This window comes from Struthio camelus, chromosome 5, assembly GCF_040807025.1.
Source record: "Struthio camelus isolate bStrCam1 chromosome 5, bStrCam1.hap1, whole genome shotgun sequence".
Taxonomy (NCBI): Eukaryota; Metazoa; Chordata; class Aves; order Struthioniformes; family Struthionidae; genus Struthio; species Struthio camelus.
In genome coordinates, this window is record NC_090946.1 from 4,490,293 (window position 1) to 4,512,508 (window position 22,216).

At 43.9% G+C, this 22,216-nt stretch overlaps 3 protein-coding genes across 12 annotated transcripts in view; 1 reads left to right on the top strand and 2 right to left on the bottom strand.

Moving 5' to 3' along the window:
* Nucleotides 1-22,216, top strand: part of DNAJC17 (DnaJ heat shock protein family (Hsp40) member C17) — a 22,791-nt gene continuing 575 nt past the window's right edge. The window contains exons 1-12 of one of the 10 annotated variants that reach the window (XR_695185.2): nucleotides 64-307; nucleotides 2,488-2,557; nucleotides 3,737-3,795; nucleotides 5,459-5,546; nucleotides 5,921-6,003; nucleotides 6,493-6,589; nucleotides 8,241-8,290; nucleotides 8,828-8,905; nucleotides 9,598-9,678; nucleotides 10,467-10,595; nucleotides 17,044-17,126; nucleotides 17,838-18,053. Coding sequence is in view for 9 of the 10 variants with exons in the window: in XM_009682033.2 (XP_009680328.1) it covers nucleotides 230-307; nucleotides 2,488-2,557; nucleotides 3,737-3,795; nucleotides 5,459-5,546; nucleotides 5,921-6,003; nucleotides 6,493-6,589; nucleotides 8,241-8,290; nucleotides 8,828-8,905; nucleotides 9,598-9,678; nucleotides 10,467-10,595; nucleotides 17,838-17,960 (936 nt within the window). In the remaining variant the exon portion in view is untranslated. Of the gene's footprint in view, nucleotides 308-1,107; nucleotides 1,197-2,272; nucleotides 2,341-2,487; nucleotides 2,558-3,736; nucleotides 3,796-5,458; nucleotides 5,547-5,920; nucleotides 6,004-6,492; nucleotides 6,590-8,240; nucleotides 8,291-8,827; nucleotides 8,906-9,597; nucleotides 9,679-10,466; nucleotides 10,596-17,043; nucleotides 17,212-17,837; nucleotides 18,054-22,216 lie in introns of those variants that run through there. The other 9 variants (XM_009682034.2, XM_068944280.1, XM_009682033.2 and 6 more) reach the window with 9 other exon arrangements.
* On the bottom strand, nucleotides 14,787-15,581 carry C5H15orf62 (chromosome 5 C15orf62 homolog). Its single transcript, XM_009682038.2, has one exon. It carries the CDS (start codon nucleotides 15,452-15,454, stop codon nucleotides 14,924-14,926), a length of 531 nt encoding a protein of 176 aa, XP_009680333.1. The 5' UTR covers nucleotides 15,455-15,581; the 3' UTR covers nucleotides 14,787-14,923.
* The window catches only part of GCHFR (GTP cyclohydrolase I feedback regulator), a 10,536-nt gene continuing 6,630 nt past the window's right edge, over nucleotides 18,311-22,216 (bottom strand). Inside the window, exon 3 of the mRNA XM_068944286.1 lies at nucleotides 18,311-19,241. Coding sequence (XP_068800387.1) covers nucleotides 19,118-19,241 — 124 coding nt within the window. The 3' untranslated portion in view covers nucleotides 18,311-19,117. The remainder of the gene's footprint in view (nucleotides 19,242-22,216) is intronic.

Below are 22,216 nucleotides of genomic sequence, written 5' to 3' on the forward strand. Positions count from 1 at the left end.
GGGAGCGACCAGTGCGCGCCGAGGCACGGACGGCTTCCCGGCCTGCCGCGGGCCTCGCGGTGCGTTGTGGGACTTGTAGTCGAGCTGTCGCCCCCCTCCCATTCCGTCACGCCGGTACTGCGGCAGCAGGGGGAGGGGGCGCGGAAAGACTCCATTTCCCGGCAGGCAGCGCGCGGAGCGGGCCCGAGGTGCTCGGCAGCAGCTGGAGGAGAAGCCGGTCGGTGAGGAGATGGCGGTCGATAAGGATGTGTTGCAGCTGGACCTGTACGGCCTGCTGGGAGTCGGGGAGAAGGCGTCGGAGAAGGAGGTCAGGACCGGGGCTTCCGTGGTGCGGGACCCCTCTGCTCGGCGGCTTCAGCTTTTCTGCTTTTCACGCAGTAACGGAAGTTCCCGCCGCTTCATAAGGGGAGGAGAAGGCTGGGCTTTGGGGTTGTGTGCTTGCGCTGCTCCCTGCATCGTCAGTGCAGCGATGATCCCGAGCGCCGTTTTAACGCGGTGTTGCTGCTATGGGCGCTGCTGCGTTTGTAGTTGGCGTGGTGCTGCGTTGTCGCCCGTTAGCTGCTGGCTGCTGCACTTGTTAACAGGACAAAGAACTCCTTTTTTTTAATGTTGGCCTGGCTGTGCTCAACTGACGCTTCTGTTTTCTGGTCTTAAGTCTGTGGAGGGAGACTTGGTTTTGGAAGAGGATGAAATCAGTTGAAATGAGTTGCAAACTTCCAGTTAGCCTCAGCCAATATTTATTCTATGTTGTTTGTTTATGTGCCTTCAGAAGGAAGGCTCCTCTCTGGTGTTTACAAAAGAAAAAAAAACTCAGTTATTAGAGATCGTTTTTAGCTACTGTAGGTCCTCATCAGATATCTTACTAATTTTGTGCTCTTTTAAAAATTACAAGTTCCTATTTTTTCTCTAATTAAAGAGCTAAGTCAATGCTATAAATACCTGAAGGGCCTACACGATTAAATGGGGAAACTGGCTGACCTATTCAAGGGCAGTAAGACTTGCTAAGTAAAACTATTACTACCTGAACAAAGTTTAACTTAAAAGAAAAACTTTATTTTCCCCTGTTAAGTTCCCTCTCTCTTTCTCTCTTTTTTTTTTTTTTTTAAGCAGTAAAGAGCATTAGAAGAACAGTTGAGTAAAACTTGGAAGTCTGGGTCTGTCCAGCAATTGTATCAGAGGCTGCCTGGAAATTCCAGGTACCATAAGCATGAAATCGGGAAATAAGCCAAATATAAAACACAGGATTGAGTGAGATGAAAGACTTCAGTTGACCTCAGCTTTGCTGCTGAGCTGCTCAATGAGGGAGGAAAAAAAAAAGTTACAATTTGAGTGTTACAGTACAACTTAAAAATTGACAAGTGTAATTTGGAGTTCTACTCCTTGGTATAAAATACTTGAAACAACTCAGAGAACTATGTTCAGAGAAGCATCCCCAAAAGAGCTGAACAAAGGGGAGCAAAGCTTACTTAATCTTTGCCTAAAGAAATCTAACTTCTCTGTTTAGAGAAGCCTTAGCTAAACTTACTGTATAGAACAGTTATTCAGATAGTTGTGAATGATGCATATGAGAAGACTTCCCTCTCTTTGCTGAAGTCTTACCTGTGGAGGATATAGAATTAGGCCTATGATGTTTCAGCTACACATTTACCTTCCCTTAGTGTTGTCCACCAGGTGGTGCCCAGCCACCACTTATTTCTTTCAGTCGAATTAAGGCTGCTTGGCAGTTGAACAGAGCAGCTTTTTTTGCATGCATATGTTCCCCCTGATAAAGAGAACTCAAATTGTTAAAAGCCTCTGTAGTGACTTAGCCCATAAAGTTGTCAATTTAACTTTGAAGTGTAGAAGAGATTAAGTAGTCTTTGGTCAAAATTTCTTCACCTGCCAAACTCAATTTTTGTGCAGTGAATTGCACATACTCTGTCCCAAATAGCTATAGCTGCTAAGAACACTGTATGCCTCTGACTGGGTAGAAAACTCTGCCTCAGTGTATTAGATTTGGTCTTGATGATCATGACTGCTGTGGCACAATGCACCTAAAAGTAAAACTTCTGACCTTAAAAAGTTTAAATTGATTGAAAATGTAGCTGTCTCTCTACTAAATGTCCTGGACTCAAATGGTTATCCTTTCAGTACTGTGTGATAAAAAGGGCAGGTCACTGCACTGAAGTTGAAAATTGAGTTTCAGTATTCTCTTGCTATTACAGTAGGCGCCTTCATTTTTTGTGTTTGAGGGACTAATGGCACTCCAAAAATGGTTTTTATTTTCTATCAGGCCCGGGAGACTTCTAGCCATGCAAATGAATGTTGGCTCAACTACAGTCTTCTGCTTATGATAGAGAGGTATGTTTTAAATTGAGCAAAAGCAAACAAACAAAACCTCTGAGTAGGATTTTTTTTTTATGTTTCTGTGGTGCATTTTTCCAAGTTGTGTTTCTCAGAGCAGACCAAACAGTACCAACTGACAAATCTCTGTTCTGGCTCTTACAGGTTAAGAAAGCATACCGCCAGAAGGCCCTGACTTGTCACCCAGATAAGAACCCGGACAATCCCAAAGCAGGTAAGACTGGAACATATGAACACAAACCAGTGTTCTTGTCTGATCCACATGTGCAGATTCCTGGAAGTGGCTCTATTTAACCTCAGGTCTGTCTTTGCATGCAGTTAAGGGAATACCTGATTTTGTGTCATGTGATGTATACACATGCAGGATTAAGAGTTATATTTCTTGCTCGTTTCCTCTGGGTTTTAAGATTAAATGCATGCATGTTGGCTTTCAAAAGCGTAAGTGTTAAGTGAATGCTGAAATTTTATTTGCACTTCTCAAAATCCTTCCATCTGGTACTTGAATCCTGGACCTTTGGCCATATTGTCACTGATGTTAGCTGGCTAGTCATTCTTCTGAGAATCGAAACTTTAATAGCAAGCTTATAAATCATTGTTATATATGGGCAATGCCCATTATTGTCTGTTAGAGAGTAGGCCCTGACTCTGTGCAGCTGAGTACACCTCAACTGTTAGCAAGGTCTGTGGATTCTACAGCTTCTCCATTTGTTTTGCAACTACCGGCAGGTGAAAATGAACAGCGGCGGTATTTGGAAGGATGCCGTTCATTAAGACACTTCAAAATAACCACATTGTCCTGCGTCTTGCATTTTCCAGTTTGGTAGACCGCAGATTTATAGACTGATAACTGTAGTGTGGAAACTGCCATCAGGAAACCTAAGATTTTGCAGTAATGAGAGGAAAGCTGGAAGTTTTGATTATCTGCAGAAAGTCTGGAGGTGGTTTGAAGTGTGTGGGGAGGCCTTCAGCTAATAAGCATATCCTTTCAGGAAAAGGGTCAGCAATGTTTACGTAAAATGGAATGTTTGGATCTTGGGCTGAAAGGTTATTCATATGAAAAGGAGAGTTTATTTTGAACACACTGTTTCAGAGTGACTGCAGGTTCAGGAGTGCATTTCTATATGGATTCTGTTGAATTCAGGTTTTTCGGATGTTTCTTGTAATGCAGTGGTCCCAATTTTTGTTTCTTAATTTACACTGAAGTTTAGATAACAAGGCTGTGCTTTGAATTATGGAGATCCTGGCTATATGTTCACTTGCAAATGCTTTGGAAAGGTTATTCTTCTTTCTGATGTTCTGCAGGTCTCTTCCATAAGGAATTGTCTTTTCTGGTTCATCTCCAGACCACTAGCATGGTTTTCTGCATCTTACCCTTTTTTCTTCTAATTCCCAGCGGAAGTCTTCCACCAACTGTCTCAGGCCTTAGCAGTGCTCACTGATGCAGCAGCAAGGGTAAGGAGGCCTATTTTTTGATCCTGGTAGGAGTGTGTGGTGTTAATCTCTGCAAGCCTGACAGGGAAGTAGTGAAAACTCTCCTCCTGTCTGTCATGTTCCCTGCTCTTTTCTCTGATTGAGCCTTCCTCAAGGAAGGCTCATCTGTCTCATCTGTTCTGCCCTGTAGTTCACTGTGAGATCAAATAGTATGTGCCAGATAAAAACTTAAGACAAATGTTCTTAGTCCGATCTGATGTTCTCTGCATGGTTCTGTCCATTTACGGAGTGAGATGCTGTGTTTAATAGTATGTTAAACTGGGATGTGTACCACTTCTAAAATAAAGAAATAAATAATCACCACTGATTGATTCAGAGATGTATTAAATTCCTGTGACCTCGTTGCATTTGCAGTTCCCTTGAAGTCAGTCGGACAAACAAATAATATCTAGGCTTGCGATCTTTAGGGCTCAAAGCCTTTCTTTCCATGAGGCACAGACTTACAAACAGAAAAACCAGATCATAGTCTTGATCACTATCCTTTTGCTACAAGAACTTTACAGGCTGCCAGATGTAGCTTGGACTCTCTTCTTGCTGAAGTAGTGGTTGAGTGCCTGCTGCTCAAGCCCTGAAAGTAGTCTGGATGTGTGAAGGGAAAGAATAAAAACAAGAAGTTCAGCATGAGCAAATAATTTTATCCAGATAAACTCATGAGAGAAGGCATATTAAAATTTCAGATGATAAGACTTAATAACATGATACAACTCTTCTCTTTTCAAACATTGACAAAAATTGTAATCTTCCTTCCAAGGGACGATGAAGCTTTTTGCTTCCAAGAACAGTTTGGCTTCTATATTTAAAAGGGAAAAAGTGTTTAGCAAACCTTTCACATGCAGGAAGAAAAAACATCAACTTCTCTAGTTTATAAAACAAGAGCAGTGCTTGAATGTATGACTATTTAAAAGTAATTTTTAAGCATTTGTGTAGGTCTATGCTTTACCTACTATAGAAGGATTCTGTGGAGGTTGGTAAACAGATTATCAACTGCTTTAAACAAATGTCAGTAAAATTGACAGTATACTCCAGCTCTAAAGTCTGTATGCTAAACAGTCTGCTAAACAAACAATGATGTGCTATTACTACTGAAGAATTCTAATGTTCTTTGATCTGATACTTTTCCCGCAGTCAGACTACACATCCAGCTTGTGAATAAACCTTTCATGTAAAGTAAACCTTGTTTATTTTAAAACTTTACTCTAAGCCAGACCTGACCCATCACCAAGGTATACGCATCGCCAGGTATAAAATAAATAATTTTTCCATTCCTTTCAGAATATGACGTTTCTTTGCCAATGTTACCAGTGCCCCCAAAACCACTTTTGGCCTATTCAGGAACCCAAAATATTCTTCCTACCTGTAAAAATGGGTTAGACTTTCTCTCAAATATACTTTGCAGTTATTCCTGGACTTTTTGACCTTTCCTTTCAGGCCCAGTCTGGAGAGCCTTGGACCTCTTCTAATGTTTTCAGGGTATTTGTGTTAACTCCTAACATTTTTAGGAGGGATACTAAAAAGAGACAGAAAATGCTTCTCCTCTGATTAAAGTGTTTCAATATCTGATCTCTCCTTTATTCATCACTTTGCATTTTATCCCTTTCACACTATTCTGCTGGTTCTTTGACAGGTGGCATATGACAAGGTGAGAAAAGCCAAGAAGCAAGCAGCAGAAAGGACACAAAAGCTTGATGAGAGGCGAAAGAAAGTAAAGCTTGGTAATGAAATCAAAACTTCATTTTGTCTTGAAGTGTTCCTTAGCTGGGTATTTGCATTTCTTCTACCACTGGAATTCACCACTAATCATTAAACTGCTGTCCCTCTGAAATGGCTATGTTCTTTTATGCCTAGTACAATGTAGTAGCTATCTGAAATCTTTTCCCACAATCATACCTGGGGATGATCCTACTCTGGGAAGGTATTGAGATGTTTGATGGCCACCAGGACTGCTAGTACCTCGCTGTACCTGGGCAGGAGAGAGGTGGCATAGCTATCAGGACTCTATTTTGAATTTCAGTCGAGCTCTTTAGACAACAATGGCAACAGGGAAAATTCTCTTTGAATGATTTTAATTTTATTCCTTTCTCTGCAGATCTTGAAGCCAGGGAACGAGAAGCCCAGACCCGTGAGAATGAAGAGGAGGAGATCCGGATAACAAGAACACTAGAACAGGAAGTAATGATGAATTCTTGGATGTTTATGTTGCTTTTGAGAAGAATTGTTAGAAGTCTTTACGTTCATTGTGAGAATGATGTGATGAGATGCAGCAAACCTGAGTGTAGCAGTTCTTCAGCCTTTTGGAACATGAGTTCTATGAGCCAGAGAGAGAGGCTTGTCTGTGGAGGGGTCTTGTAGCAGTCTGGCAAATGTGTCAGTCTCAGATAATTTTTTTAATTTTTTGTTTTTAAGTCTGCCTTTTTCCTTTTGCAGAGCAGAAATAGCAACAGCTAATTGCCTGTATGCTAACCGATACGGACTGTGTCCATAGGGAACATGGGTGGTCCAATCACTGTATGAGCAGTGGGGCTGGCACAGAGGAAGGAGTTTGCCTCAAGAGACGAGTGTAGGATGAGTTCTCCTTGTCAGTAGCACAGTCTTCGGCTGTTCTGAGCCAACCATTAAACCATACCCTGAGATATTCATGCTGTCTTACCTGTCCTGTAGATAATACGCCTGCGTGAAGAAGGCTCCCGTCAGCTTGAGGAGCAGCAGAGACTCATTCAAGAACAGATCCGACTTGAGAGAGAGCAGCGCATCCAAGGTGAGGACAGATGAGACTGAAGTCCTTAGCCAAACTGCATGCCCCTAGGACTCAACTCACCTTCAGGCAGACTTTGCATTGCCACATATAAGACTCCTAATTAGCACCTTATTTTCAGGGACAAGTCAAAAGGCTAATATTTCTGGGAAATTTATTCCTTTGTGTGGCATTTTGCTCTTTCACATATTGTCTGTGGCTGCTCCTCTGCAATGAATATGGGTGGTCATCTCCTAAAGCATTGAACCTAGATGGCCTCGTGTGGAGCCCTGCAGCTCTGTTGGGAAAGGAGGCTAATGTCACACTCATCTGACTGTCACAATCAAAGCAATCAGCCTTGCATACTTAAGAATAGGGACCAGTTCAAGTTTGCAAACAGTGACAGTCACTACTTCCACATCCTTTGAAAGTCATTAGTCTCTATCATCCAAAGGAGACGCAGTGAGGAGAATAAAGTCTTGTACAATCTATGCTTGCTGAGTTTTACTTCCTGGAACTTGTTTCTCATGTTTTTTGGGCATGCATAGTTATCATTCCATAGTTAACATTCCATTGTACAGAGACCAACACCAAATCGTTCAGGAAGTGAACAATATGTTGAGCTGGAAAACATTTGCATTCTGTGCTGCAGTACGCAAATAGAAAGTTACTGTGTTTGAGGTTGTCTCCCTCGAATTCTCATAGGTTCTTTGGGAGCTGTAGTTAGTCCCCCTCATAAAGGAGGGGATGAGCTTTTCCAAAATCCCTGCACTTCATCCTTTGGTATTCCTGCACCTCACTCCCACCCACGGCTTTCTGTAGTGACCTGCCTTTTTTAATACTCTGTGTCTCTGTGGGCTTAAAATAGCTGTATGCTTCAGAAAAATTCTGTTCTCCTTTTCAAAACAAGTTAGAATTTTCCTTGTTCAGGAGTTCAGTTTAATGGGAAGACTTAACTGTCTCTTGCTTCCTAACCCTTTCATTCTGGCAGAGGTCACACCATAAAATCTCCCGCTTTCCCACGGGGAGAATGTTGATCTAATGGGTAAAAAAAATAACACCAGAGGTCAAGACGTAGAACCTCTCTTTTGGGGTGACCGTGGATTTTCCTGTGAGATTGTACATAAGTTATTCAGCCCACCCTAGCCTTTCTTAACTTAATTCCTCATATGAAGAACTGAGGAGGGTGTTGAGCATTTACTTATTGTAAAACTCTGAGATCTTTGGATGAAGAGCAAATCACTATAATGTATTTATGTTATAGGGCCAGAGTAAATTCTCAGGCTATGCTGGTCTTATTTTTGTCTTTGCTTAATTTTTCCACGTTTGTTCCTAGCAGTGCAACCCCCCTTGCAGGGAGAAGTGATATAGAATCTAACATGCACAGGGCTCCCACCTGTATTTTTACTTATGCACTTTCTGTGCTTAATTGTGGCAAGTCTGGGCATCAAAGAAAGGAAGAATGTTGGCACCCAGTATTCTCTCTATATTGAGGCTTCTGGTGTATTGTGCCAGACTCTTGAGGCTGAAATAGTCTAGTGCAGAAGAAGTTCAGAGGTGCGTTTACTGTTGCCGTATGTACGTTCTCAGGGCAAATTTTTTGCTAATGCTCTCTTAACTGAGAAAAATTTTCACTTGTGTCATTTCTATCTTTTTTTTCTTTTACTCTCTTTAGGCAAACACGAAGGGAATGGAGCAGAAAGCAAAATAACCCCCAAACTCAAAGTAAGATATTCCTATAAAGCTGGGTTTTGGTGAAAACTGACAGAACCTTTGCAGCTTTGGAAACCAGAAGGGGCACCTCAACTCTGTTGCTGAGCTGGCGTGGCCCTTTGTACAGTGGAGGTGAAGTTCCTCTAGCTAGCACTCATCGTGGATGCAAACAGTTCCTGTCACTGCCTATAAAATATCCTTCCTCCCTCCCCTTTCTTTTCCTCATTTACTATTTAATCTAGACTTTTGAGCCTGAATTTGAATTGTCTCTGCTTTAGGCACTGGAGACCATCTGCTTTTTACCTTAATATAGCCATTAATATGCTTTCAGGTATGGGCTTTTTTTATTCCAATGAACAGTGTTTCTCCTTGTTGCCCGAACAGTTTATTCCCTTTGCATGTTCTGTTGTTAAAATTACTGTCTTGGTGGTGTTGGGATTGTAAGCTGTAAATAGCCAACTTGATTATTCTGCGGGTGACAGGAACTGCATTCAGCATGGCAATGTGTGTTGAAGTAGACAAAATTAACTTGTCACGTTTATTTCCCAGCTGAAATGGAAATGCAGGAAAGAAGATGAGACAAAAGGGGGATACTCAAAAGATGTTCTGTTGCGGATCCTGCAAAAGGTCCTGTCTGACAGTCGTCTTTATTACTTGATCTTTCCCTGCTCTCATGCTATAAGAAAAGATAGTAAGTCTGGAAGTTATATAGAAACCAGAGTAGCTCATTTTCTTTGCCGTGGTCCAGCTTCCTCACTCATGCCGTTTTCAGAGATTGCCAGCATCAGCTATGAATTGTTCCCCAGTTGACGTCCCTATCTCACTCCCAGCAGCAATTCCTGCTTGAAGCAGAGTTATCAAACTCTTTTCCATGAATGGTTCATGCTCTGCATAAAGATTAGACTGGCTGTGTGATTATGATGTATTTTCACCTTCACTTAAAGTACATTAGCTATTGTGAGGAGATAGGAGACAGGAATAGATGAGAGCCTATGGTCTGATTAATCCCAGCATGTGTTTTTTTTATTTTCCCTTCATGAGAGTATCTGCTGTAGCTCAGACTTTGAGCTGAGCAGCCATCCTGCACTGTAGCCTGCTGGAAGTCAGGTGTGAAGCCACATACCTCCCCAAATTCATTTCCCGGAGGGGCAGAAATTATGACAGGTCAGGATCCGTGTAAACGTCATGTAATACAGAAAGGGTTACAGCTCAAGCCTTAGGTCTGTGGAGATGTATGTTTTCTCCATGTGTTCTGTAGATGCACTTTGCTTCTCATCTGAGCGTGTCATAGACTTTGCTTTCTTTTTTTGTTCTTACAGTATGGCGAGGTTCTCAATTTGTTGATCTCAAGTAGGAAGACAGGAAGTGCAGTTGTGGAATTTGCTACGGTTAAGGCTGCTGTAAGTCTGGTGGAGAGCACAGATATACTCGGTGGAGAGTGGAGAAGTGTTGCATGAGGGAGTGGTTAGCAGACTGGCAGCCTAGATAGAGCCACTGTTTTGTCATTAAGGCAGTGGAGAAGGGTAATGAGAGTCCAAAGGTACGGATGCATGAAGGGAGTGGCAAACCCAGAGCATAAACCCAGAGCAGATCATGCCAGTAAACAAGCAGGCTGCACATGTAAATGGCTGAGGGAAGAGCTGCTGCTTTGAAGAGCAGGCACTGAGCTATTGAACCAGCTCTGACTGAGCGTTAATTACCTATTGTGGGGGTGGGCTTCATGAGTTTTAGAGGCTATATCAGGCATCTGGAGATTGGGGTGGGGGCAAACAAACTCCCAAATATCTTGACTCACTATGCGTTATAATCACTCATGTGGCAGTGGAAACAAAAATCATCAGTTACTCTTAATTTTACTAGTTCCATCAACTTAAAATTATACTATGCAAGAGTCCTTGTCATCTGTTCTTTCACTCATATATCCAAATAATCAAAATATATCAAAATAAGTATCTGTGCTCTTTTTATTAAAAGTACTGGCAGTGCTATATCCGTTCTGTGCTTGAATCAGGTATGGGCCTTTAAAAAGGGTGCTTCCTATGTAGGGCAGCTTTGAAACCTGTATTATTTGTGCCCTACTTGGCCTTGATTCAGGGCTGAGATGGAAAAACTCTTAGGATTGGTAGTGAGCTGCAACGTAGTGTGTTCCAAAATTCAGATGATGATAAAAGAATATTTTCATTGGTAGGAGATGGCTGTGAAGAATGAAGTTGGCCTGATAAATAATCCTCTAAAGATTTCCTGGCTAGAGGGCCAGCCCCAGAATAATCCCAGCGCTGTCCCTTCTGACAGTGCTAGTCAGCCAAGGACTTCACAGGTAAGGCGAACACAGGCTGCTGTTACTTAAATCTGTTTCTATAGCAACCTAAATTTAACAGTGTGCTCCATACTTAGCGTAAAATACATTGATTCCCAGCAGAGCTGGAAGAGAAGCTGTTAGTGAAGGGCCTGACTTTCTAATGAGCCTTTTTATGATGAACCAGTGGCCTTTTTTTTAGTGACCTTTTACTTGAGTAGCAGCACACCGAGATGCAAGCTACCTGGATGAGTGGTTCTTTCCACAGTCTCTCTTCCAAGTGAAAAAGATGTTCCTTGCTCAGCCTGAAGCCTCTAATGCATCTCTTCTGTGTGTTTGCTCTAATACACTTTGACTCTCGGAATCCTGTGGCTGATAGCTGGTTGGAATGGGTCTCCTAGAAGGCTTGTTTAGAGAAGTTGGTTTACTCACTGAGGATGAGATTTCAACGCTGAGAGCAAATGTATGTTCTTAGGGTCTGTGGAAGGGAAAAGAAAGCAGTATCAAAACTAAACGTCCTAGTAAAGAGACCTTATTGTCTGTTTTAGGTCATCTTTGACAGTGTTATTAATGGCTTTGGTAGACACTTTGAGTGCAAGGTGATTGTTAATCCATCTGGAGCTGTTGCTGTCAGGTAGCAAATGTATTCCAAATGCAACATAGATGAAAGGCAATAATATCTAGAGGTTAAAACATAGAAAGCAGGTTTCTTCAGGCTCTGAGGCGTGCTGCAACAAATTGCTGGCTGTCAGTTACTGTCTGCTCCCATTGGCCCTTTGGAGTGGAAATTATGTTCATTTCTTTGAAGCATGTTAAATTCAGTGCTATAGAGCAAAGTGTAATACATTTTGTGCTCTGCATATTTTCTGAGCTATTTAGTGATATCTTGACTGTCTAAGAGGGAAGGTGTGAAGGAGCCTGAGTTCCTTTGTTGGTTGTTTTGGTTCCAGTTCAAACTTAATGTGACACTCCTTTCCCTCCCCTCCTTTCCCTGTGGTATAAAAGTCAAAACTCAGATCTGATTGTTGCTGAGAAGAATCCTGCCTCATGCTCTGCAGGTGCCCTTAATTTGTGTGTGTGCATTTAGATGAGCCTTTTATGTGTTCACTACCTAAATATTTTTGGCAGCCTGTGAAGCTGTTTGACACATTTGGTGTCCCAGCTTTTTGCTAAGCACTTTAGTTACAGTAGATGCCTTTACACATCAGAATGCCTTGTTGCTGTCCCAGTTTTGGTTGGGGCTGGATGTTTTCACTTGGGATGGACGTTCTCTGAACAGCCTGGCCTTGAACAGCATCGTTTCCCAGAAATCCCTGGCAAAAAAACAGTTGTAACAGCATAGCCCAGTAGCCACAGGAAGCAGAGCTGAGTGGATCTTCATGCACAGTGTAGAACCATTGGGAGCCCTACAGACACTCCAGATTCATTGAGGTAGCTGGAGTGTTAGAAAACAACTGGAAAAGAAGCAGAATCCAGTCCAATGATTTTGAGTATTCCTCACTAGTAGAGACCAAGAACTGACTCTGAAGAGCTCATTCATATCTAAGGGGGTCAGTGGAACAACTGGAACTTGATGGTGGATTCTTGCCTCTGAAGGTTTGACTGTGAAAGCCCTGGCTTGTGACTGAGTTTGTCTTGGCTTGTTTCCGAAGCCAAAGCTTGTTTGTGTGCAGCAAACTGCAGCATCTGCCTGCTGTGAGGGATTAGCTTGATAGAGCAACAAGGGAAAGCAGAGAAAAGTGACCAATGGTGTTCATGCAGTGTGGAGGTAGAGAGTCAGTTCTGTCCAGCGCAGCCCTGTAATTCTTATGTTGGCTCTTAAAATGGTGAGGAGTTACAACCACAGATTTACATCCTTTCCCAAGAATCACACTTCTGATGCTCGTCTATCCTTTCAACTGCTTTTATGTGTAAGCATCTGCTGTTTCTTTGATTACATTATAGTCTTGCTGTCCAGCCTAAAACCTCCAGGCTACTCTGATTCCTTCCTTTCTTACCCTTTCCTACCCCAGGGCCTCTCCCAAATCTTATTCCTGCTTCCACTAGGATGTTTCCAAAATCAGTAACTTGGTAATCACCTTTCTTGGCTGTACTTCTAGTTGACTAACCCTTTGTCCTCAGCTCTTCAGTTCCAGACTATCCGAACTGAAGTCTTTCAGATATCTTCCTTTTGGCAGTGCCCTGATCCACTCCCCACCTTCTCCTTTCATATCCAGTCTGGCTTCCCATCCATCAAGGCCCACATTCTCACTTTCAAGCTCTCCTTCAGCTCTGCATGGATCTCATTCTCTTTTAAGCTGCCCTTACTTCCTATTTGCTGCTTCCTCTGGATATTTCTGGCCGATTCCACCCCCTGTTCTTTCCCACTCTGTGCAAATGCAGCTGCCTCCCCACTTTCCTTCAGAAAACAGATGAAGAGGCACAATGTTCTCATGGCAACACGCTCACTACTCATCCACTTCAAAGCTGCGTGTACTCCCTGCCTGGGGTAGCTGGCCAGGAGCTGTGCACCACAGTCCTCAAATAACTGAGAGGCACACACACACTCAAGCCAGAGGAGCTCTGGAAGCAGTTCCCAGGTGAAATTGAGGCTGACTCCTGAAGGGTCCCACTGTGAGAAGACAATGTTTGCCCCTGCAGTCCTTGCTGGCTTGTTTCTTCCCACAGCCAAGGATATGCTCCTGGAGAGCTGCCAGAGCTCAGCGGGAGAGTTATGCCTGAACTACAAGAGCTGTGGATTAGCCACTGTAACTCTAGATTAGCTGACAGCAATGACTGTGTGATTGCCATGCTGCAGCTCTGGGTGGTTCAGAGCACACCACAGCTGTATAATGCTGGGAAGACTTGTTGCTTGCTACTACGACAGCGTGAAGCACTCATTTCTGGGAAGGTCATCCTTGCACCTTTAGTAGTGGTATCTCCCTACCAGTGCTCCCCACTCGTTTTGGGCCATCTGTTCAGCCAAGTTGAAGTGCTGAGAAAAGCTTTTGGTCTGGCACTGTCTTGCATCTTTCCTAAGCTCCTTTGAGGCTGCAGCAAGTTTGGTTCATGTTATCTGCCTTTATAGCCTAATGTGAATTTAATAGGTTAAGGGCTGTCTGTAGCTTCTTGGGATGTCTCTGTGCATATTGCTGTTGCCTGTTTCCAAAGCTTATGCTTATCTATCTGTTGTTGTTTTCTTTTGAGGGGGGGGGAATATGGGGATTGTTTTTTAGAAGGGGTCCTGGTATCTAATTCGGGTATGTGAAAAGGTAAGACTTGAAGACCCAGTAGCTTCTGCAGTGTCATTTTAATCGCTCACCCCAACACTGCCCAAAGTGTTCTCAGCCTGTCAGAGCTCTTCCTGCCATCCAGCTTGCAGGTGAAGAACTGTGTTCATTTCAGCCCTGGGTCTTGATTCTTACCTGTATGTGCTCTCTCCTCCTCGGGGAGGATGATAGCATGCTAGCATCAATAGCCTTTTCCCAGCCCAGAAAACCAGAGCCATACTGTTTCTGCACCCTGCTTATAAAAACCTGAGGGACCATAGAGGACAGGCCTTGACCATTACAGATCAAGAGATCTGTGCTCTTGATGCTGGGGATTTTTTTGGCTTGCTACCAATGAAATGAGGCAACAAGACACTTCCAGTCACAAATACATTTATTCTTTTATATCTGTACATCTGATAGATCAGCACATGCTTCAAGCAGCAGTATCTAGAGAAATTTCTTCTCCTGGTAGTAGGATAAATAAACTACTGTTGCTGTTTTTTGAGCCTTTATGGATGCTTACCTGTTTCCAGGCTGGGAGTGCCAGCTGCACTTGAATTAGGGGAAGAGAAAGCCACAAGGTGGGGGGGGGGGAAGGAGGAGTATCTTTGACTTTTGTAGTGGGAGAAAAAACACAATTTTCTGTCTCTTGACTCTTGCTATAGCTGTGGCTTTCAGATAGCAGCACTGCTGTCTCCTTGCAAGCTGCCTGGTTATCCACAAACGATGTACACTACATCCCTTTCTGTCCATGCTCCACACAGTCACAGCCACATCCCCAAAATAAATCTTTTGCCAAACAAGGCCATTCTTCCATGAGGAGAAAATGCACAGTTAAGAATGGGAAATTCCCATTGTGGAGAATGGAAACTCACTTGTGAGGTTCCAGCAGACAGTGCTCTCATCTAGGTACGCAGCCTGACAGCTCTGCTCCAGAGGACTCTCTAAGCAAGGACAAGAACAGTCTGTGATGGGTCAGGCAAGAACAACAAAACAGGACACTCAGAACAGGGATACGGCAGTATCCTTCCTCCTGTTAGGACTAGAGAAACTGGCAATGTCAGTAGGTAAATGTGATACGTTAAATGGTAAATACCTTCAAATGGCATAATCTCTTGGATTCTGTTTCCTGAGGGTCTGCAGCACATCCTCAAGAAGTGATAGCCCCAAATCCACTTTGAAGGACAAGAAGGGATCAGACAGATCAGAAAGAGGTGTGCCATTCTGGGAACCTGTCTCTGAGGTCCCGCAGTCTGTAGCCTGGTCCTTGTGGAAGTGAGTTTGAGTGGCTTTATGGTATTGATGAGCAGCACCAGAAAAGGAGATGTCAGAGTGAGAATCTGTGTGATCAATGATGTTAGGGCAACTAGAACTGTCCAGGTACAGCCGGGGAGGCTTGGGAGGTGCTTGTGCCTTGGCTAGGTTTTGCTCACTCTGACATGACAGGTAATCAGACTTGTCCTTCAGATCCCTTAAGCATTCCCTCTTCTGGCACTGTCCGTCATTGTCGAGTGTGTGGCTGTTCTGATTCAAGATGATGACTTGGTTGCCCAGCTTTTTGTGTCTCCTGAGTGAGAAACGCCTGAAGAACGTTGTAGACTTAATGGACCCTCTCCGCCAGGTATCCATGCTGGTGAAAGGCAATGAAAGAAGGGAACTGCTGACTGCTCAACAGTCAGATGCTGGACTTCAGTTGCAGGATCGGCAGCAAGTCACACAGAACAGGAACAACCACTTCCTTCCTTCCTTCTGTAGCTAGAAGGAAAACAAAGAGGCTGGTATTGCAGGAAGTGCAAACTTCTTCACACTACATCCCTGTATTAGGGAGCAATTGGCATGTCATATATTAAGGAGTCTCTCTTCAGTAGAGAAGGAATGACAATGTTTGAGTTTACAGAATCTGTGTTGCAGAAACAAGCTGATGAAGAATAGCAGTAGCACACAGTCACCATGAGAACAGATTTAATCTAGCATCTAGAACAGAAGGGCACTTTGGTACCATGGTAACCAGCCACTTTTCATGGTGTAGGGCACAGTATAAAAATCTCAGTAGGTGGTTAGAAAGGGAGCCGGTGACTCAGTCACACTGAAGGAAACCAAAGGAATACAGACGAATGGAAATTTAAAAAGCAACAAAATGAATGTGTAACTAGCGTTAGGAAAATCAAATGCAAAATAAAGACTTACTCTGTGTGGGAACAGCACCTGAGTCCAACAGAGGAGAAACTGCTGATGCACTCGGAGAGAATTGTGGCCACCACGTTCACCAATACGATGAGACGTTGGGAGAAGCAAGTCCAGGGACAGTTCGGCCAGGCTGGACCCAGAACACTAAAAATCCACAATGCCTCTTTCTCTTCATTTGCCTCCTGTCACTGCTTCCCAGGCTGCAATTCCTTGTGCGTATGTATTTGTTTTGAGCCAAGCCCTTGCTGAGTCAGCCACGTCAGAAACTGGGTTTTACACTATTGGTAATTGCCAAGATTGCAGGAAGTAGGTGTATAGAGCAGCAAAGCATCAGCCCACACTCTGCCTGAGGAGAAGGCAAGCTCCCTCAGAGACATCCGGATTGCTTGAGAACCACCAACATGAATGTCGACTTGTAGCCGATCTTGAACAGACTGAGATTCTTCCCTTGGTGCTCTTCCTACTGTCACTTCTGATGGCTTGTTGTATCAGCAGGGCTCACAAAAGACACTGTTTTAGATTTAAATTCAGAGTGTGAAGTAGTGATTCAGGTTTGTATGGGTGACTCATCTGCATGAGTCTCATGTAGAATAATTCATTCAGCCAGGCAGATGACGGTAAATATCTGTGGTTAATGGACAGGAATATTGAAGAAACCTAGTTCTGCCACTGAAGACTGATACAATCTGGCTCTTTCTCAGACTCTATGAAAATCCATGCTGCACAATGCAGAAAGGTTATTTCATTCATGCAGTTCCTAAGATAGCAGTTATGGTGTAATAGTCTCTTAGTTTCCCAGTCTGAGTTTTCAATTTATTGTGGGCTTCTACTTTGTCCTCACAACTAGTCTCTCTGCAGCTGGAGGAACCACTTTGCTGGCATATGATAGCAAATTTGCACTTGCCTCACTTTCCTGCAGAATCTTATTTTGCTGTTCTAGTGGCTTTTCATCCCTTACATTTTCTAAATCATCATTAAATCTAGTTCCTAGAAAAATGAACATGATTTTTTTCTGTTCATCTTTTGTCAAGATGCTTTTATTTCTACCCTGAAGTGTCAAGCAAATGAGATGGATGTTTCCAAGCATTGCAGTGCTTTGAGTATCTCAAAATTGGTAAGGCCACCTACTAATGCTAAGTTGCTTGTGAAAGCAGAGTGCCAAAAACACCACTTTGCTCTGAGAGAGCAGCTGTCATCTGCAGCCTACATTTATTAGTTAGAGGCTGCAGTCACCACTTAGCTGACGTGATAGTTGCTACTGCATACAGCGGTAACACTGCAAGAGCTTTTGAGAGCTAAAACACTCTTGTCTCAACAAGGCTTGGGAACACACCTAGTTTTCTTTGTACAGCCACTTCCATGACTATACCAGGGAAAGGTTTGATTTTTATGGTGTTAGCCTTTACAATGGATTCGTTGTAAACTAGAATTTGTGCACTGGTGTTATACTTGCAGAGCAAGCTTGTTATCCAGAGTTACCAACCACAGCAAGGCAAGCTATGCTTCCCCATCCAGCCTCGTTGAGAGCTGGTGGGAGTAGCTCCAGCAGCGAGACAGTAACTCAGGCTCGCTGTCTATCCCATTCTCTGTCTCACTGCTGCCATGGTCAAGAGTCAGTAATGCAGTTCATTAGGATGCTGGCTACCTTCTGCAGGCCGGGCAGCTTTCACACCTTACTGATTTCCCTGGGATCCTATTGCTGTGAACCACCTCCTTGAATGGAAAATGCATGTTGTGAGTGTGATTTATGGAGAGGGAGACTGTAGGGAGTCAGGGTCTGGGCTATGTACTATCCTTTTCAGTTCATATTTGTTTTCTGCCCTAGAGATCAGTGGTCTCAGAGCGAGACTATGAGAGCCTGGTGATGATGCGGATGCGCCAAGCAGCAGAGAGACAGCAGCTGATTGAACAGCTCAAGCGGGAAGATGAGGAAGAGTCTCACACTTAGGATGAGAGAGTATGGATTCCCCCAACCCATTGTTCTTCATTTAAAAAGCTGTTTTCTTAAATTAAGTCAATAAACCTCCTTTTTTAAAACTGTTGTAGGAATGCAAACTGCCATTGACTGCAGCCCTTATCCCTTTCCCACAGAAGGGAAAAAATGGTTGCACAGGCTTCTGAGTACCTCATCAGCCTGTGTACTTAGAGTAGCTGCTTAGTCACAGGATCTGAGAGGTGCTGTCAGAACAAACCCCAAACTCCTCAAAGCTTGAAGCTTCTTCATTCCTGAAAGCTTGTTCAGGAGCTGCAGATCCAGAAGGTTTCAACAACAACAGTTCAGAACAGCCCATGGAAAGATATCAGTCTCTTTAGAGAAATGTTTTATTAGTGTTACCTCTACAGCAGGATCAATACACACAGTCCCAAACAATCCAGCATTGCAACTGCTGCTGTTAAGATTACGCAGCCCATGCCTGAAATGTTCACTGGACCTTCCTGTGCTGCTCTAAGGCTATTTCAGCAACCAGGTGTTATGCTTGAATAGCAGTCTTGGGACTGAAAGTCTGCTAACCAGTTTCATTTGGGAGAGAAACTGGCCTCGCTGCCAAGTGAAGGGATTCTCAAAGAGCAGTGTGCAGGTTTAGCAGCCACCGCTTTGGTTTCAAGAGATGAGTGAGTATGCCATCTGCGCTTGGCCTCCCCTCCCAGCCCCCTCCCCCAAGGACGGGGTGGTGGCATGCTCTGAACCCTCACAGCTCAGCACGTACCCCTCTGGGGCAGTCCTAAGGAAGAGACAGATAAGTCTGTTATTTGAGCTCCCTCCGATGCACACTAAATAGAGGATGCTTAAAATGTAAAAGGATAGTATTTGCCAGACTGCCATTCGGATGAATGCATAGTTAGAGCAATCTGTTCTCGGTGTATGATTTACCCTTAGTCCGGACTGGGCATACCATCCTCCCCCAAGGCCTTGTGCAATGGCAGGGATGGTAAGCTTCCATTAGGTGAATTTTTGCCTCCCCACCACCACCACCCACCCACCCACACAAGTGCCTGGAGTCTGGGACAGAAAGGAATTACTCAAGGGGAAAAGCTTGCTGTCAGTCCTGTGCAAGATGATCCACAGCAGGGTCTTGTCCAGGTGGAATGCAGAAGTCTTCCTTGCTATTCCTTGTGGAGGCACCACACCAGTGTCTGGCCCACGCCTGTCATGCTGACCACCCGGTAACCACGGTTCTCCAGCTTGTCCAAGACTATCCGAGGTGCATCATTCACATAGTACTCCCAGCTGCAAGCAGACAAGAGGGGAAGAAGTAAGATGAGGTGGAAAAGGCTTCAGGAGGAGACAAGGGCTTCCTTGTGGAAATGACGGCCTCTGGCATCACTAATAAACCAGTATAAGACACTGCAATGACCACACCTGGCATACAACCTGCGTGCTGCAATGTCTTGGTTGACTAGATGGCAGAGGCCCAAACCCACAGCTTTCAAACCAAGAAGGAGAAAGGCTGTCAAGAATGAAATGGTCAGCTAAAATTTAAGGGTGATTTGGGAACTGGTTGTCCAAAGCCACATGGTGGTTAGTTAACTGGACTGCAGCTGAGGGAGTTCACAAGTATGTGTGGTTGGGAATTCATGGAAAAAGAGGAAACTGTCTGCAAAGCAAGGAGGAAAGCAGGGCAGAGGCTTCAAACACAGCATCTTAGGCAACTGCAGCACAGGAACAGCCTGAGCTTTTCCTTGAGTTTCTCTGTTACTGGGAAATTGCAGATCTGAGAGCTCACAGGGCCTGAGAGCTTCCTGTTATCAGACCATGTTTGTTGCTGCTTACACCCAGGCCCTAGTTTACCTGGCTGGACCATTTTGGAAATGGAGAAAAAAAAGGAGGGGGGAAGAGATTCAAATGTTTCTAAGGAATGAAAAAAAAAACAATATTTGCCTACATCAGAGCATCTCTGTGAGTCAGGTGGTGTTTTTGTGAGCCTGTGCTTGAAATTTGGGGTTTGGAAAAAAATGCTGCCTTCAGCCAAGTACTAAGCCTTTGAAAAACCAGAAATCATGTGTGCTCAACAAACAGCTGCCAAATAAGGTGGAGCACTGACTCCTCTCTACCCAGACAGTTCAAAGCAGTCGCACACTGTGAATGTCTAAGAATTGACGCATGGGATCTCTCTCCAGCTCTTCCTTCTCTGAAGTTTCCAACAGCTCTGTGAATGCTGGAGCAAAAACACCTAATCCTGGAGGCTGCTTCTCCACTGAAGACCTGAGGGCTGCAAGACTGCTTCCACTGTAAAGAAAACAGCCAGTGACTGTGGAGTAGAAGACTAACACAATGCAGACACAAAATGGGTTGAATTAGGTTGGGGAGGAGCAGACCTGAAATGGCAAGCATAACCCTGAGTGCTGGATTTGGCAGCCTTAATGGCCTTTTAATATAGTCTTTCTGGATACAGCATTTATTCAAACAGATAGGGTAAGCTTCATAATTGTTGAGCTCTTAGATGACTCACAGCACCAGATAAGCTGATAATGATGGGATACAGGATCATTGGTGATGTAGTTTGGGCATCGTAACAGTGACTCTTCTGACTTTGCTACAAATAGCAATAGAAAAAGACCCCCCAAAACATTTCCAGACAAAGTTGCTCTTGCTAAGATTGCAAAATATTAATGGAGCGGTGAGTACTTTTAAAGCATGAAATAATGCTAAGATGTGAAAGTTGTTTTTTTTTTCTTAAGACAGACTATACTTTGCTATAATTATGGATGTGATGTAAAGATAATATGTATTATTACAAGTGGCTTTAAACTTAATGCTTTCTTTAAGAGGCTTCACATGCACTTCAGATTCACATGTTGAAATTGGTAGATATTATTCCCATTATGCAGAGGAAGGAACTGAGGTGAGGATTGTTTGTTACTTGGAGGAACGTAAAAAACTCAGAGCTAAAATCAGAAGGAAGGTTGGGTTGCTCAGAGCCTTAAACACAACTCCATATTCAGTGAAACAAAAAATGCCTACACAATGCCTATCAAATATGCCACCATCTGTTTGCAACTGGTCTGAAACAATATGAGGTGGCCCTGAAAATTTGCAAAATCTTTCCTCCCAGCTAAAAGCCAGCAGGAAACATAAAAGTCACGAGACTAGACAGGATTTGTGCACCTGCACATCGTAAGGATGTGACCCCAGCTGCCCTGCCTTTCAGATAGCCAGAATCAGAGGGCCCAAATAAGCGAGCTCATGCTGTGCATAGGAAGGGTATTGAACTGGAATAGGAGTATCCTCCAAACGCAGCTATTTTTAGTGATCAGTCAGTCTCCTAGTAATATGCACAGCTGTTCTTTCAGCTTCCTTAGTGATGGGGTTTGGCTCTGCTTTGGGGACCAGCTAAATTAAAATATCAGCAGGTGCCTTGGACCTCAACTCCCAGAATGAGACAAAAGAGGCAGCATCTGTTTTCATTTAGGACCAAGCAGTGTTGATAGACTTTATAATAACAAGAGGTGCCTGGGACAGGGCCCAACAGTAATCCATCCATCCATGTATGTCTACTCAAGTGTACTGGCTGTCCCCAGAAGAGTTCCCTCTTCTGCAGCAGAGCAGCAGTCAAGAGTTGGGTTTGTGATCTTTGGCCTCACGCTAGCTCCTGGAAAAGAGCAGGCTGGTGCAGAGCCTAGCTCTTCCCTTCTTAAACCCCATATGCCCCTGGGGTTCTGCCCCTGTATGTCAGAGAAGGGGGCAACAATGCATTCCTGCACACTGGCATTTGATTGAACTTAATGATGTGACATTTGCAGTAGCTAGTGCAGAGCTGCATAACAGGACTGGTTCTCTCCTGTATTACAGGTGATTAAGTAGTTCATTTGTATATTATAGTGTCCTAGCTACTTAGGCCTTTTCTTTCAGGCTCCTTCAGAGCTCATCAGGTCAGGTTTAAAGTTTTCAGGCCCATAATGCTATGGGAGGGACAAGACTTGTGGATGACATAGACGAGTTTAAAGCCTCACTTCCAGTTAGGTGGAGGGAAACCCTGCTAGGCAGTGGTGCAAACAGAGGACTATTCATCTCTCTTGGGGAGGAGCTTTGGGTTTCGGGCGGTGAGGCTGTGGTCTGCCAGGAAAGGCAGCTCAGGGCTCACCCGCTGGCATGCAACAGTGCCTCTCAGGGTGTGAGTGGCCACATCCCTCTGAAGTTATTTTCTCCGCCTCCTGTTGCTCAAGTGCAAATGCAGAAGACGTGCCACAGGGATGTAGGAGAAT

Coding starts and splice junctions, on each gene's coding strand:
- C5H15orf62 (XM_009682038.2), bottom strand. CDS start 15,454: ATGGATACCTGGCGGAGAGGGTCCATTAAGTCTACAACGTTCTTCAGG.